This window comes from Natator depressus, chromosome 5 (genome assembly GCF_965152275.1).
Source record: "Natator depressus isolate rNatDep1 chromosome 5, rNatDep2.hap1, whole genome shotgun sequence".
NCBI classification, from domain to species: Eukaryota; Metazoa; Chordata; order Testudines; family Cheloniidae; genus Natator; species Natator depressus.
In genome coordinates, this window is record NC_134238.1 from 57,214,135 (window position 1) to 57,227,133 (window position 12,999).

At 40.2% G+C, this 12,999-nt stretch overlaps 1 protein-coding gene across 1 annotated transcript in view; it reads left to right on the forward strand.

Moving 5' to 3' along the window:
* ADGRV1 (adhesion G protein-coupled receptor V1) overlaps window positions 1-12,999 on the forward strand; it is a 421,530-nt gene that overhangs the window by 354,827 nt on the left and 53,704 nt on the right. Inside the window, exon 87 of the mRNA XM_074952844.1 lies at window positions 5,580-5,701. Coding sequence (XP_074808945.1) covers window positions 5,580-5,701 — 122 coding nt within the window. The remainder of the gene's footprint in view (window positions 1-5,579; window positions 5,702-12,999) is intronic.

Sequence of the window (12,999 nt, forward strand, 5' to 3'; positions counted from 1 at the left end):
AGACCTTTCAATTGCTTTGGAATGTACAGAGGCAGCGGCTCCTGGATTTGCCAGGAAGAAAGTGGTGGTGCTGGCAGCAGGCGCTCACAACTCCTCCCTGTGCCATTCAGTGCCTGTGTATGGTCAGGTGTCACTACACACATGCAAGGACTCCGCCACGTTCAGGCACTCCCCCTCTTTCCTCCATTCCACCTTCCTGATAGGCACTCCTCTGTCTGTTGCCCCGAACATCGCATATGGAGTACACCACCTCAGGGAGTGAGAAGTCGCACTAAAACATGAAGTACCATGTAACGCAATAGAGTTGAGAGGTCTGGTGACTCAGTAGGTAATGGTTATGTCCCAATGCTGCATATTTCAGCATTTCCTTATGGGAATCAGAGAGCTTTTCACAATGCATGAGTGTCATGATCTGGTCTGAGTCTCACAGTTAAAGCCATTCAGCCACATTGGGCATAATTTGACTCTTTCCCTAAGACAATGCACAACCCAGTTGTATATGTAAAAACTGGACAAAAATTTAATCCAAAGGTTGGGCCAATAATGATTTGAGAGGAGGGAATTCCATAATTAAGACAAGGAGCAAAAGACCTGTAACTATGGAAAAGAACTGGATCTCACAGAAACAGGTATGCCCACTCAGGGTGGTAATACATATTTTCAGGAAATGGATGGACTGACAGTAACTTAAATGAAACTCTCCATCTACTAAACTGCTAAACAATGGATGATATGTAGTTTTGCCATGGGTAGGGACCAAATACAGTTCAAGTTACGGTATATAATGCACACCAAAGCTGCGTTGCAACATGTCCCACCCACACTGTACTGCCGCTGACTTTACTGTTCCACCACAGCTTTCTGTTCTGTATTACTTGAGGTTTATTGAGGGAATATGTAGGTGGGTGGTTGCTCTTTATTTGATCATGGTTTGGTTTTAGACTTAAACAACTATAAGAGAAAAGAATTTGTCTGGAAGCACAATTTTTTTCCATAAAGAAACCACAGACATTTCGTCTCTTCAACTCCAAGCCCTATTGAATTCAGACCTATTTATTGATAGTCTCTTTTCTTACCCTGTACCTATTTTTGCAAACTATTTAAAACCAGATATTTTACAATTGCTTAGCAGGTTTAGTTGTCCTAGTTTTTGAGGCATTGTTTGATCAAAATATACCCAGTTGTCAGAATGAAATGTCAATGAGGTGAACTCAGACAGCTTTTGAACTACGAATACTGGCTGAGCTTCAGCATTATATTAATAGGCTATGATCTCCTTATTGACAGTACTGCTGAATAATAAAGCTGAGGATGTTCTTATAACAAAACTGGGCACACAGCAAGCATGAGACACCCTTTGTATCTTTTTAAATCGACATATGCAGATCCCAAAGCTTGTGGTTATATTTATTATAGAGTTATAGTTCACCATCTCAGTTGAAGTCTTTGAGATCTTGTTAGATTTACTGGGCTTGATTCTGATTTTACTTGAACTGGTTTTACATTGGTTTAATTCAGTTGAGTTCAGTATTGTTCTTGATAAGTGCTGGTGGGGAAGTGACATTAGAATGAGGCTCCCCATACTTCAAAAGTACTTCAGATTGAGAGAGCTTATCAATCCATTTTCTTCATCTTTTACTCTTAAGATATGTTAAGTCATTATGGATTTCAGAATATATTTTTTGGGGGGCTAAAATTACTTAAAGTTAGTATTGCAATACAAAAATCTGGTTTGCACATGCAGAAATGCTGCTTTTGGCATGCTCCGCAGATTCATTTTGTTCCATCAGCACTCGAGTTTTCCAGTGGTAAAGCTACATTGCAAATGAAAATAAAAAGCTACTATAAGAAGTTGTTTGAACTTACTTGGAATTTTTTTTGCACTGCTAACTTCTTTGGCCCAACTATGGGTTTTAGAATGTGTGTACATTACTGCTCTTTGTCTTCACTACATTGCATTAATTCCATTTTATATGGAAGCGTGAGCTAAGTTAATTAAAGGAATACAAAGGTACTGTAAATGATTGTGAGATTTAGACAAAGAAATGGCATTTCTATTCATTAACATTTGAACACAGATAAATGAATAGCTGTACTGGTAACTACTGAATTTCCCTATTTATAGAAAAGTGTTAAGTAGATAATAGAACAATTCCTTACTTTATGTTTAAAAATAAAAATGTGGTAATTCTCACAAAAGAATTAGTTGTTTATTACTATCCGATATTAGCAAAGAGAACTGCCAATTATATGTTATCTTTTCAAAAATACGAAAAGCAAATATCTAATCAGTGTTTTGGGGATCTGGTTCAGTGATGCATACAACATAGTGTGAAAAGAAATACTTAACACTTATAGTAAGAAATAGAGCACTACATAATACTTAGTGCTTTAAAGTGTTCTACATCTTAAAACACTTGAACACTTTATGAAGTCAATAGGAGTGAAGATTATAGACACTGTGATGGCACGGATGTTCCCATTCTTCTTCAAGTAGTGTCTCTATGGGACTTCCACTGTAGGTGTGTCTGCGTTCCTGTGCTGCTGATTGGAGAATTTTAGTAGCAGTGTCCGTTTGACTCACACATATGTTGCACCCTGCATGTGCTCTGCCACGAGTTCCTTTTCTACCGCAGAGTTTATTATGAGAACTCTGAAGTAGAGCGGAGCAGGGTGAGTTGTGGAGCACCCATAGAGAGACATATCTCAAAGAACCACAGTTACTGCACAAGGTGAGTAACTTCTTTCCATGGCTGATACGTACCCCAAAACATTTGCAGGTTCATTTTCTGCAAATTTGCTGCATGCTTTCCTCTCTGGGGTTGGTTCTGTGGAAGTAAAACTGGGTAGGCCCTGCAGCCAGCTGATCATAAGACCCTGAAGCGGCAATGGAAAAATCATGACCAAACCTAATGCATCTCAGGACAACCTTGCATGCTGGTTTCTCTTAAACAACATGTACTGTGCTAAGGCCTGCTCCAAAGTCCATTGAAAGTAATGGGAATCTTTCCATTTACCTCAGTGGGCTTTGGATCAGGTCCTTGGTATGGAAGAGCTATGAAGAGAGCAATGTGCTGCATAGTCACATTTCCCTTCTTCAGTTAGCAGTATTGTGTTCCTCTCCATCCATCAGTGGGGAGCACAGGGACCTATCTTATCCTCACAATACCACTCTGAGATAAATAGGCATTATTAGCCTCATTTTGCAGATGGTCAAATGGAGTAAGAGACGATTGATGTCTTGTCCTTGGCCATAGAGGAGAAAGTCAATACCTAGACCAGGATTAGAATTGAGTTTTCTGGTTCCCAGCTCTGTGCTCAGGCCGTAAGACTCTATTGGCTGAAGTGGCTTTGTTGTGGTATCTTCCACTAATAAGGAATGTATCCTGTTAACTGTTCTGGAGGGCTAAGTGTTCCTTTATTTTATTGCTTTAGCTTTTCACCTCAGGAGTCCTAGGTTTCCGTTTGTCATACATAGTGTAGATTTTCATCTGCAACACAAAATCATGACATAATCTGGTCAGGAAAGGTACAGCAGATGATTTGAAAGTCATGACTGAGGTAATGTCAAACAATGCCCTGTCCATGTTGAAGTCAATATCAAAGTTCTCATTGAGCAGGATCAGGTCTTATGTGGGGAAACCTGCAAAATACAGCACCTGCTCATGCTGTGCTTTTTTCCAAGTAGTTCCCCCCACAGTGAAAGTTTAAACATTCATTTAACAAAATTAATTGTCAAAATAATAATAAAGTCCCTGAAGTAATTATTCCCTGTCTTGCTGGAAGATAGGCAGCCAATGTCATGGCTATGTTCATGTGACTTTTCTCTTGGAACATAATAGGAAACACAAAAACAACAAGGAGTACAGTGGCACCTTAAAGACTAACAGATTTATTTGGGCATAAGCTTTCATGGGTAAAAAACCCCACTTCTTCAGATGCATGGAGTGAAAATTACAGATGCAGGCATTATTATACTGACACATGAAGAGAAGGGATTTACCTCACAAGTGGAGAACCAGTGCTGACAGGGCCAATTCAATCAGGGTGGATGTGGTCCACTCCCAATAATTGATGAGGAGGTGTCAATTCCAGGAGAGGCAAAGTTGCATTTGTAATGAGCCAGCCACTCCCAGTCCCTATTCAAGCCCAAATTAATGGTGTGAAATTTTGCAAATGAATTTTAGTTCTGCAGTTTCTCTTTGAAGTCTGTTTCTGAAGTTTTTTTGTTCAAGTATAGCTTCTTTTAAATCTGTTTTAGAATGTCCAGGAAGATTAGTCTTTAAGGTGCCACTGGACTCCTTGTTGTTTTTGTGGTTACAGACTAACATGGCTACCCACTGACACTTGACACCAATAGGAAACATAGGCAAGGAAGGCTGTACATGCTCCTGTGTATTCCCATTTACCTTTGTTCAATATCCCTCTCTTGTCTGTCAAATTTGCTGACATAGCATTAATTACAGGGAGAAGGGGCAATGCTTTGCAGAACACCTCTGCAAAGTGAAATTTACAAAACTGGGCAAATATGGACTTTGAAATCTGTCATGAGAACTGTCAACAGTAGAAGCCAATCCAGAATCACTTTACTTTAAGAAAAGAATTTTATTTATTTATGCTATATTCTGCTTCCCCTTTTTGTGAACTTTGTACTGTATTGCCATATCATTTCCTCAATATTACTTAGATCCTGTGGACTACAAATACAATAAGAGATATGAATACATCTGGATATAAGGCAATATAGGAAGACAAACATGTATAAAATATATCTGGATATTAGGCAATCCAGAAAGACGTATATAGTTTAAGTTTTTGAAAACATCTCTTTATATTGTCTGGGTTTTGTGCTTAAGGCCAGATTCTGCAAGCACTTTTGCATGTGAGTGAACTCAACATGCAAATACTAACTTTGAAGACAATGAGAATAGTTAAATAAAGTTACTCACATGCTCATGTTTTTACAGGACCAGGACCATACTCTTGTTTAATTTGCAGCATAAGTAACTACAAATCAGTGACAAATCTATATTCTCAGTTTAAAATGTCAGAGTCATAAATTTTAGTATTGTTCATATTTTGGATTCTCCCTCCCCCCACAGCCCCCCCCACCACCATTCTAGGAAGTAAATCTTCATTTTTCCTCTAAACTTCCAGTGTTCATTGAGAACTCCTCCACTTAGTTTACATATTTACCAAAGCCACGTGTACACTTCCCCACCCATAAAGCAAGAGTCCTTATTTATCTAATTTAATTGGATTGTCTCCCACTGAACCTTTCAAATCTGTTTGGTAAATCAGCCAGCAGGTGGTGCTCTAGGTGAGGGACAACACAAATCCATACCCCTACCACCCCCCACTGCCCACACCCACCACCACAAGACAAAGAGTGGGCAACCTCAGAAATGCACCTGGTCATCACTGGAGCATGAACTCCAATGTTAGTCCTTTAAAGCAAGATATTCAGGTGCACAAAGGGTAGTGAGAGAGATCTGAAAACTAAAGCTTTATACATGGGTAATGCTGAAAGTGTTTTTTACAAGGCATAACAACTGAAAGACTATGTTTATGGTTTCCAGAGATCCCACTGGTCTTATACCTGTTTGCCCTGATTTCCATTACATGGCTTTGGGGAGGACTGCACATGGCTTACAGGCACCTCTGGATGTTAGTCTTCTTTGTTATCTTCAACAGCCTGCAGGTAAGAGCTTTTCCTTGCTGTCCAATTACGGAGAATGGGAAAGCTTCGATTGTGCATAATATCTGACATTTCAAGTTGTAAAAGTTGTTTAGAAACCAGGAGCAAATAGAAGGCTCAGTAGGTTACCACTATGCAATGGTCACTAGAAATGTGCTTATTTTTAGAATTAATATATTGGATGCATATTCAAGTAATAGGTATGTTATTCCAAAACAACAGCAACAATAATAATTACACAGAAATTCATCTCATAATCAATACACTGGTGAGAAAACAGCACCTGTTCTGTACACAATATAATCCTGTGGCAATAAGTCTAACAAAGTAATACAGGCAATTGCAAAAATAAAATGGGAAGAATTTCATTTAAAACTAGGGTAAGTATCAAATAGAAAAGGTTTAAAATTATATGCAACAAAACACTAATATTTAAATTGAAACCTGTCCCATGCTATGTGTACACAGATAAAATAAGATCTTTTCAGACTAGAAGTTTTGTTTGAGTTACAAAAACCACCCCAAAAAAAAAAAAGATATGAGATATACTAGTATTCTCATCTTGATACATAGCACTACATGTAACTTCTGTTAATGCTACCAGTGGCCATGATCCTACAAACACTTATGCACATGTGTACCTTCACACCTGTCAGTAGTTCCATTGGACTCAGAGTTATTCATGTGAGTAAATGTTGCAGAATTGAGACTCAAGATTGAGAAAATGCCTGTAATTCTTAAAAACAGCAAAATGTTGAGAAATAAAGAAGAATTCTATTCTATTCTATATAGGTTGTTACACTGGTCTCATCACTGTAGTGTCGAGAGCCTTCCTGTAGGGTGCTAAGCAATATGATAAACATCTGTCACATGTGATGAATATAGATTCAAAATCCTTGAACTTCATCATGTGTGAATTTATGAAAATAGTCTGATTTCACAAACTGATTTTTTTGAGAATTTTTCCCCAAAATATCATTTTTCTCAAAAATGGACCTTTCCTTAAGCAAGACACTAAATCCTTTCCAAAATTTAAATTTTATTCAGCTGTAGATTTTTTCAAAACTGAAACAGCTAAATTCATTTTTTCATGTGTTGATATGAAACTGTGCACTTTATGAAAAATTAACTAGAAGTGAAATTTCTAGGTGTGAAATTGCTTAGACTGGAGTTATTTTTTCTATAAAGTTTTGTGCACAGCTTTTCATAACTTTTGTACCCTATTAGTTTCAAGGGCCATGCCTACAGTATAAAATATTCCCACTGGCGCTCCCTGATGAGCAAATGTAATTGACTTGATGGTCAAAACACTGGAAGTGGCTAGAGCCTGTCTACACTAGGGATGCCATTAGTGCAGCTAAACTGAGAAGAGCACCGGTGGGATTATTTTTTCTAAAACTTCATAATATAGACAAGGCCAGCAAGTCTCATTTAAAGTCTGAAAGTTCATGACATCCAAATTGTTCCTTTAACTCCATCACTCAAAGATTCAGGTGTTCACAGTTCAGATAAGTTTGTTTAGATAACCTACCCACAGAATTTCAGTGCTACTTCATTGTGGCTTTTGAATGAAGTGCATCACCGATGTAAATGATAGATATGCAATGGTTTATTTGTATTCTTGGTTTATTGTCTTCATATACTGAATTATTAATAGAGCCCAATATAGGTTTGTGTTACCTAGATGTATTATGGATACAGATAGTTGGAAAAGGCAACTCATGATAATAGAGATCCCAAAGAATGATGTCATGCCAGTAGGTTTCACTTGCATCAGCATAGAGGTGTCCATGTATGGCTGGTGAAACACATTCACTCCACTTCACTGCCTGTGGATATTTCGCAAAGGTGGATAGGATTACTCTGTAAGCATCTTTGAGAAAAGGTCATTCATGTCCAAAACATTGACTCTTCTGTGCGACTGCCAGAAAATACTTCAAATTAATCTGCTTTACGTAACCTAAAATAGGTTACTGGAGATTTTTGTAACTTTTTAAAGGGGGGAAAATATATTTTGTTATTAATTTTTCAAGGCTCAAGACACTCATTCATATAAAAGCTACAATACGTGACATAAAATATTAAAAAGCATACAGGCAATACCAGAAATCTACCCATATGAAGCCTACAAGATCCTTATAGGACTTGTTACATTGTAGCTGCAATAAGACCTTGAAATCATGTGAAAAAGGTGGATACAAAAGCATGACCAAGCCATTAAAGACTCAAGAATTGTTTAAATAGTAAACAACACTACAGAAGCACCTGCTAGTGACTCCATAGTTAGGATTGTGTTCTAAAAAGACCTTAAAATTGGGCGTAAATCCCTGTGTTTTCTCGCAGTAGATGGTCAAACAATGTGAAATTTCAGAAAATGTTAGTTTTTATTCCCTTTGAATTTTCTTGGTCTTTTCTGTTTGCTGTCTGTTCATAAATTCTAAAATCTTTGAATTTTGGCTGGGGCTGAGATTTTTAACTTGGCAGTCCTGTCGTCGTTGGTGCACATACACACACTGTGCTTCATGCAAACCCACAAAAACAAGAAGAGAATCATAGAATCATAGAATATCAGGGTTGGAAGGGACCTCAGGAGGTCATCTAGTCCAACCCCCTGCTCAAAGCAGGACCAATCCCCAATCAAATCATCCCAGCCAGGGCTTTGTCAAGCCTGACCTTAAAAACTTCCAAGGAAGGAGATTCTACCACCTCCCTAGGTAACGCATTCCAGTGTTTCACCACCCTCCTAGTGAAAAAGTTTTTCCTAATATCCAACCTAAACCTTCCCCACTGCAACTTGAGACCATTACTCCTTGTCCTGTCCTCTTCTACCACTGAGAATAGTCTAGAACCATCCTCTCTGGAACCACCTCTCAGATAGTTGAAAGCAGCTATCAAATCCCCCCTCATTCTTCTCTTCCGTAGACTAAACATTCCCAGTTCCCTCAGCCTCTCCTCATAAGTCATGTGTTCCAGACCCCTAATCATTTTTGTTGCCCTTCGCTGGACTCTCTTCAATTTATCCACATCCTTCTTGTAGTGTGGGGCCCAAAACTGGACACAGTACTCCAGATGAGGCCTCACCAATGTCGAATAGAGGGGAACGATCACGTCCCTCGATCTGCTGGCTATGCCCCTACTTATACATCCCAAAATGCCATTGGCCTTCTTGGCAACAAGGGCACACTGCTGATTCATATCCAGCTTCTCGTCCACTGTAACCCGTAGGTCCTTTTCCGCAGAACTGCTGCCTAGCCATTCGGTCCCTAGTCTGTAGCGGTGCATTGGGTTCTTCCGTCCTAAGTGCAGGACCCTGCACTTATCCTTATTGAACCTCATCAGGTTTCTTTTGGCCCAATCCTCCAATTTGTCTAGGTCCCTCTTTATCCTATCCCTGCCCTCCAGCGTATCTACCACTCCTCCCAGTTTAGTATCATCCGCAAATTTGCTGAGAGTGCAATCCACACCATCCTCCAGATCATTTATGAAGATATTGAACAAAACCGGCCCCAGGACCAACCCCTGGGGCACTCTACTTGACACCGGCTGCCAACTAGACATGGAGCCATTGATCACTACCCGTTGAGCCCGACAATCTAGCCAACTTTCTACCCACCTTATAGTGCATTCATCCAGCCCATACTTCTTTAACTTGCTGACAAGAATACTGTGGGAGACTGTGTCAAAAGCTTTGCTAAAGTCAAGAAACAATACATCCACTAAAAAGAAAAAAGAAAAGGAGTACTTGTGGCACCTTAGAGACTAACCAGTTTATTTGAGCATGAGCTTTCGTGAGCTACAGCTCACTTCATCGGATGCATAGCATATCGTGGAAACTGCAGAAGACATTATATACACACAGAGACCATGAAACAAAACTTCCTCCCACCCCACTGTCCTGCTGCTAACAGCTTATCTAAAGTGATCATCAAGTGATCATCAAGGAAGGCCATTTCCAGCACAAATCAAGGTTTTCTCACTCTTCCCCCCCCCCCCACACACACACACAGACACACATACAAACTCACTCTCCTGCTGGTAATAGCCCATCCCTCTTTGAAACCTCTCTTTATAATGCGCATGATAATCAAGGTGGGTCATTTCCAGCACTAATCCAGGTTTTCTCACACCCCCCCCACACACCCCCTCCAAAAACCACACACACAAACTCACTCTCCTGCTGGCAATAGCTCATCTTACAATGTGCACAGCAATAATCCAAGTTTAACCAGAACGTCTTGGGGGGGGGGGTTTGTAGGAAAAAACAAGGGGAGATAGGCTACCTTGCATAATGACTTAGCCACTCCCAGGCTCTATTCTCACGAAAGCTCATGCTCAAATAAACTGGTTAGTCTCTAAGGTGCCACAAGTACTCCTTTTCTTTTTTCTTTTTACGAATACAGACTAACACGGCTGTTACTCTGAAATACATCCACTGCTTTCCCTTCATCCACAGAATCAGTAATCTCATCATAGAAGGCGATTAGATTAGTCAGGCATGACCTACCCTTGGTGAATCCATGCTGACTGTTCCTCATCACTTTCCTCTCGTGTAAGTGCTTCAGGATTGATTCCTTGAGGACCTGCTCCATGATTTTTCCGGGGACTGAGGTGAGGCTGACTGGCCTGTAGTTCCCAGGATCCTCCTTCTTCCCTTTTTTAAAGATTGGCACTACATTAGCCTTTTTCCAGTCATCTGGGACTTCCCCCGTTCGCCACGAGTTTTCAAAGATAATGGCCAATGGCTCTGCAATCACATCTGCCAATTCCTTTAGCACTCTCAGATGCAACTCGTCCGGCCCCATGGACTTGTGCACGTCCAGCTTTTCTAAATAGTCCCTAACCACCTCTTTCTCCACTGAGGGCTGGCCATCTACTCCCCATGTTGTGATGCCCAGCGCAGCAGTCTGGGAGCTGACCTTGTTCGTGAAGACAGAGGGAAAAAAAGCATTGAGTACAGTAGCTTTTTCCACATCCTCTGTCACTAGGTTGCCTCCCTCATTCAGTAAGGGGCCCACACTTTCCTTGGCTTTCTTCTTGTTGCCAACATACCTGAAGAAACCCTTCTTGTTACTCTTGACATCTCTTGCTAGCTGCAGCTCCAGGTGCGATTTGGCCCTCCTGATTTCATTCCTACATGCCCGAGCAATATTTTTATACTCATCCCTGGTCATATGTCCAACCTTCCACTTCTTGTAAGCTTCTTTTTTATGTTTAAGATCCGCTAGGATTTCACCGTTAAGCCAAGCTGGTCGCCTGCCATATTTACTATTCTTTCGACTCATCGGGATGGTTTGTCCCTGTAACCTCAACAGGGATTCCTTGAAATACAGCCAGCTCTCCTGGACTCCTTTCCCCTTCATGTTAGTCCCCCAGGGGATCCTACCCATCCGTTCCCTGAGGGAGTCGAAGTCTGCTTTCCTGAAGTCCAGGGTCCGTATCCTGGTGCGAACCTTTCTTCCCTGCGTCAGGATCCTGAACTCGACCAACTCATGGTCACTGCCCCCCAGATTCCCATCCACTTTTGCTTCCCCCACTAATTCTTCCTGGTTTGTGAGCAGCAGGTCAAGAAAAGCTCCCCCCCTAGTTGGCTCCTCTAGCACTTGCACCAGGAAATTGTCCCCTACGCTTTCCAAAAACTTCCTGGATTGTCTATGCACCGCTGTATTGCTCTCCCAGCAGATATCAGGAAGATTAAAGAAGATTAAAGTCACCCATGAGAACCAGGGCGTGCGATCTAGTAGCTTCTGCAAGTTCCTGGAAGAAAGCCTCATCCACCTCATCCCCCTGGTCCTGGTACTTATTAAGTAGCTTAAGAAGTTAAGCTACTTAATAGTACATACTCTCTATTCCTTCACACATAGGCACATGCTCTACCATTACAATTCCCATACGCCACCTACCATATTCTGCAACTTTAGATCTGACCCCTAGAGATGCCAGACTTCCCCCTCACCCCTTCTAAATACCAATCTGCACAAAACGGTTGACTAAACTACCCTTCCAGCACAACCAACTACTAAACCAAACATCCACAAATACTAGCGTGGAGAGGGAACTTTCATTCCCTGACATGGTGCTTAAACCATACCACCTGCTCCCTCACCAAGGTTTGGATGTTAAAACAACAGAGCAACACACGCCAAGAAGGTAAGTCAGATAAACCTTTCCCCTGAATCTCCCAATTCTCTATTTTTCCAGATTCCTCCTCTAAATGTTACTGTCTTCTATGAAACACAGAGTACAATCAAAGAACTCTCACTCCCGCCACTGGATTCTTACCAAAACATCCCCCATATCTGTCATCTAAATTGGGATGCTCTGGGAGGAACAAAAGTACAGGAACCAGGAGAAAAAAAAAACCACATGATAATGTCCCTACTATTATCCAAGAGACTTTTGGTCCAACAACTTGTCCCCTTGTTTGCTGCAGAACTGTGGTAATTATATCTCATGCACTAATGGAGGGGATTCACATTTGACCCTAAAGCTTGAAGGGCTGTTACAGGAGAACCACTGTGGGCTGCTTGTAGCCTGCAGACTGCACTACAATAGCTAGACAGTAGAGACCTGCTCCACCACATTTCCGTTTAAAGTGTAGAAATATCAACCTCTTATAGCACACAAAAAGCTATGCAGGAAAGATAGTTCTCTACAAATTTTTATTATTTTTTCCTTGATTCTAGACCTGGAGGAGCTCTCTAACATATATATATATATACATACATAAAATAAAACAGAATCTGACACTTTTTGCTATTAGTCTTTAGACAGGGCTTTTAAAATATAAAGCTATCAAATATTAAAAACAAAACCAGAAGAAACATTTTCTAATGCTGGTCACATTGGGAGAGGAGTTGGAACTACAAAAGCTCTTCTTCCCCATTAATAGTTTTATTATTTTTTGTTTAATAGAGATTTGTTTTAAATGTTTTTGATGTGTAATCACGATACATTATTTTCTGCTTTATTCTCCTATTTATTCTCCAATTTAAAAAGTTTCAGTGATCCATTCAGGAAGGAGAATGTCATGTGACTTAGGTGACAAGTCACTGAGCATGAATAATGGAGAGTGACTGGCCAAAAAGAACAGTTTGTAAACAACCCATAGGCTGAAATTTGAACAGTTCGTAAACAACCCATAGGCTGAAATTTGTGTATGTATGCTGTTATCAAATAATTGTGAATGATGAAAAGGTTAATAAGAGTCTGTTCACAAACTATTTGTGAATAAGAAAAAAAGGCTAAATTCATAACAAATATTATGCACAATAATTCAAGCCTTTCTTATAAACAGCTACAGT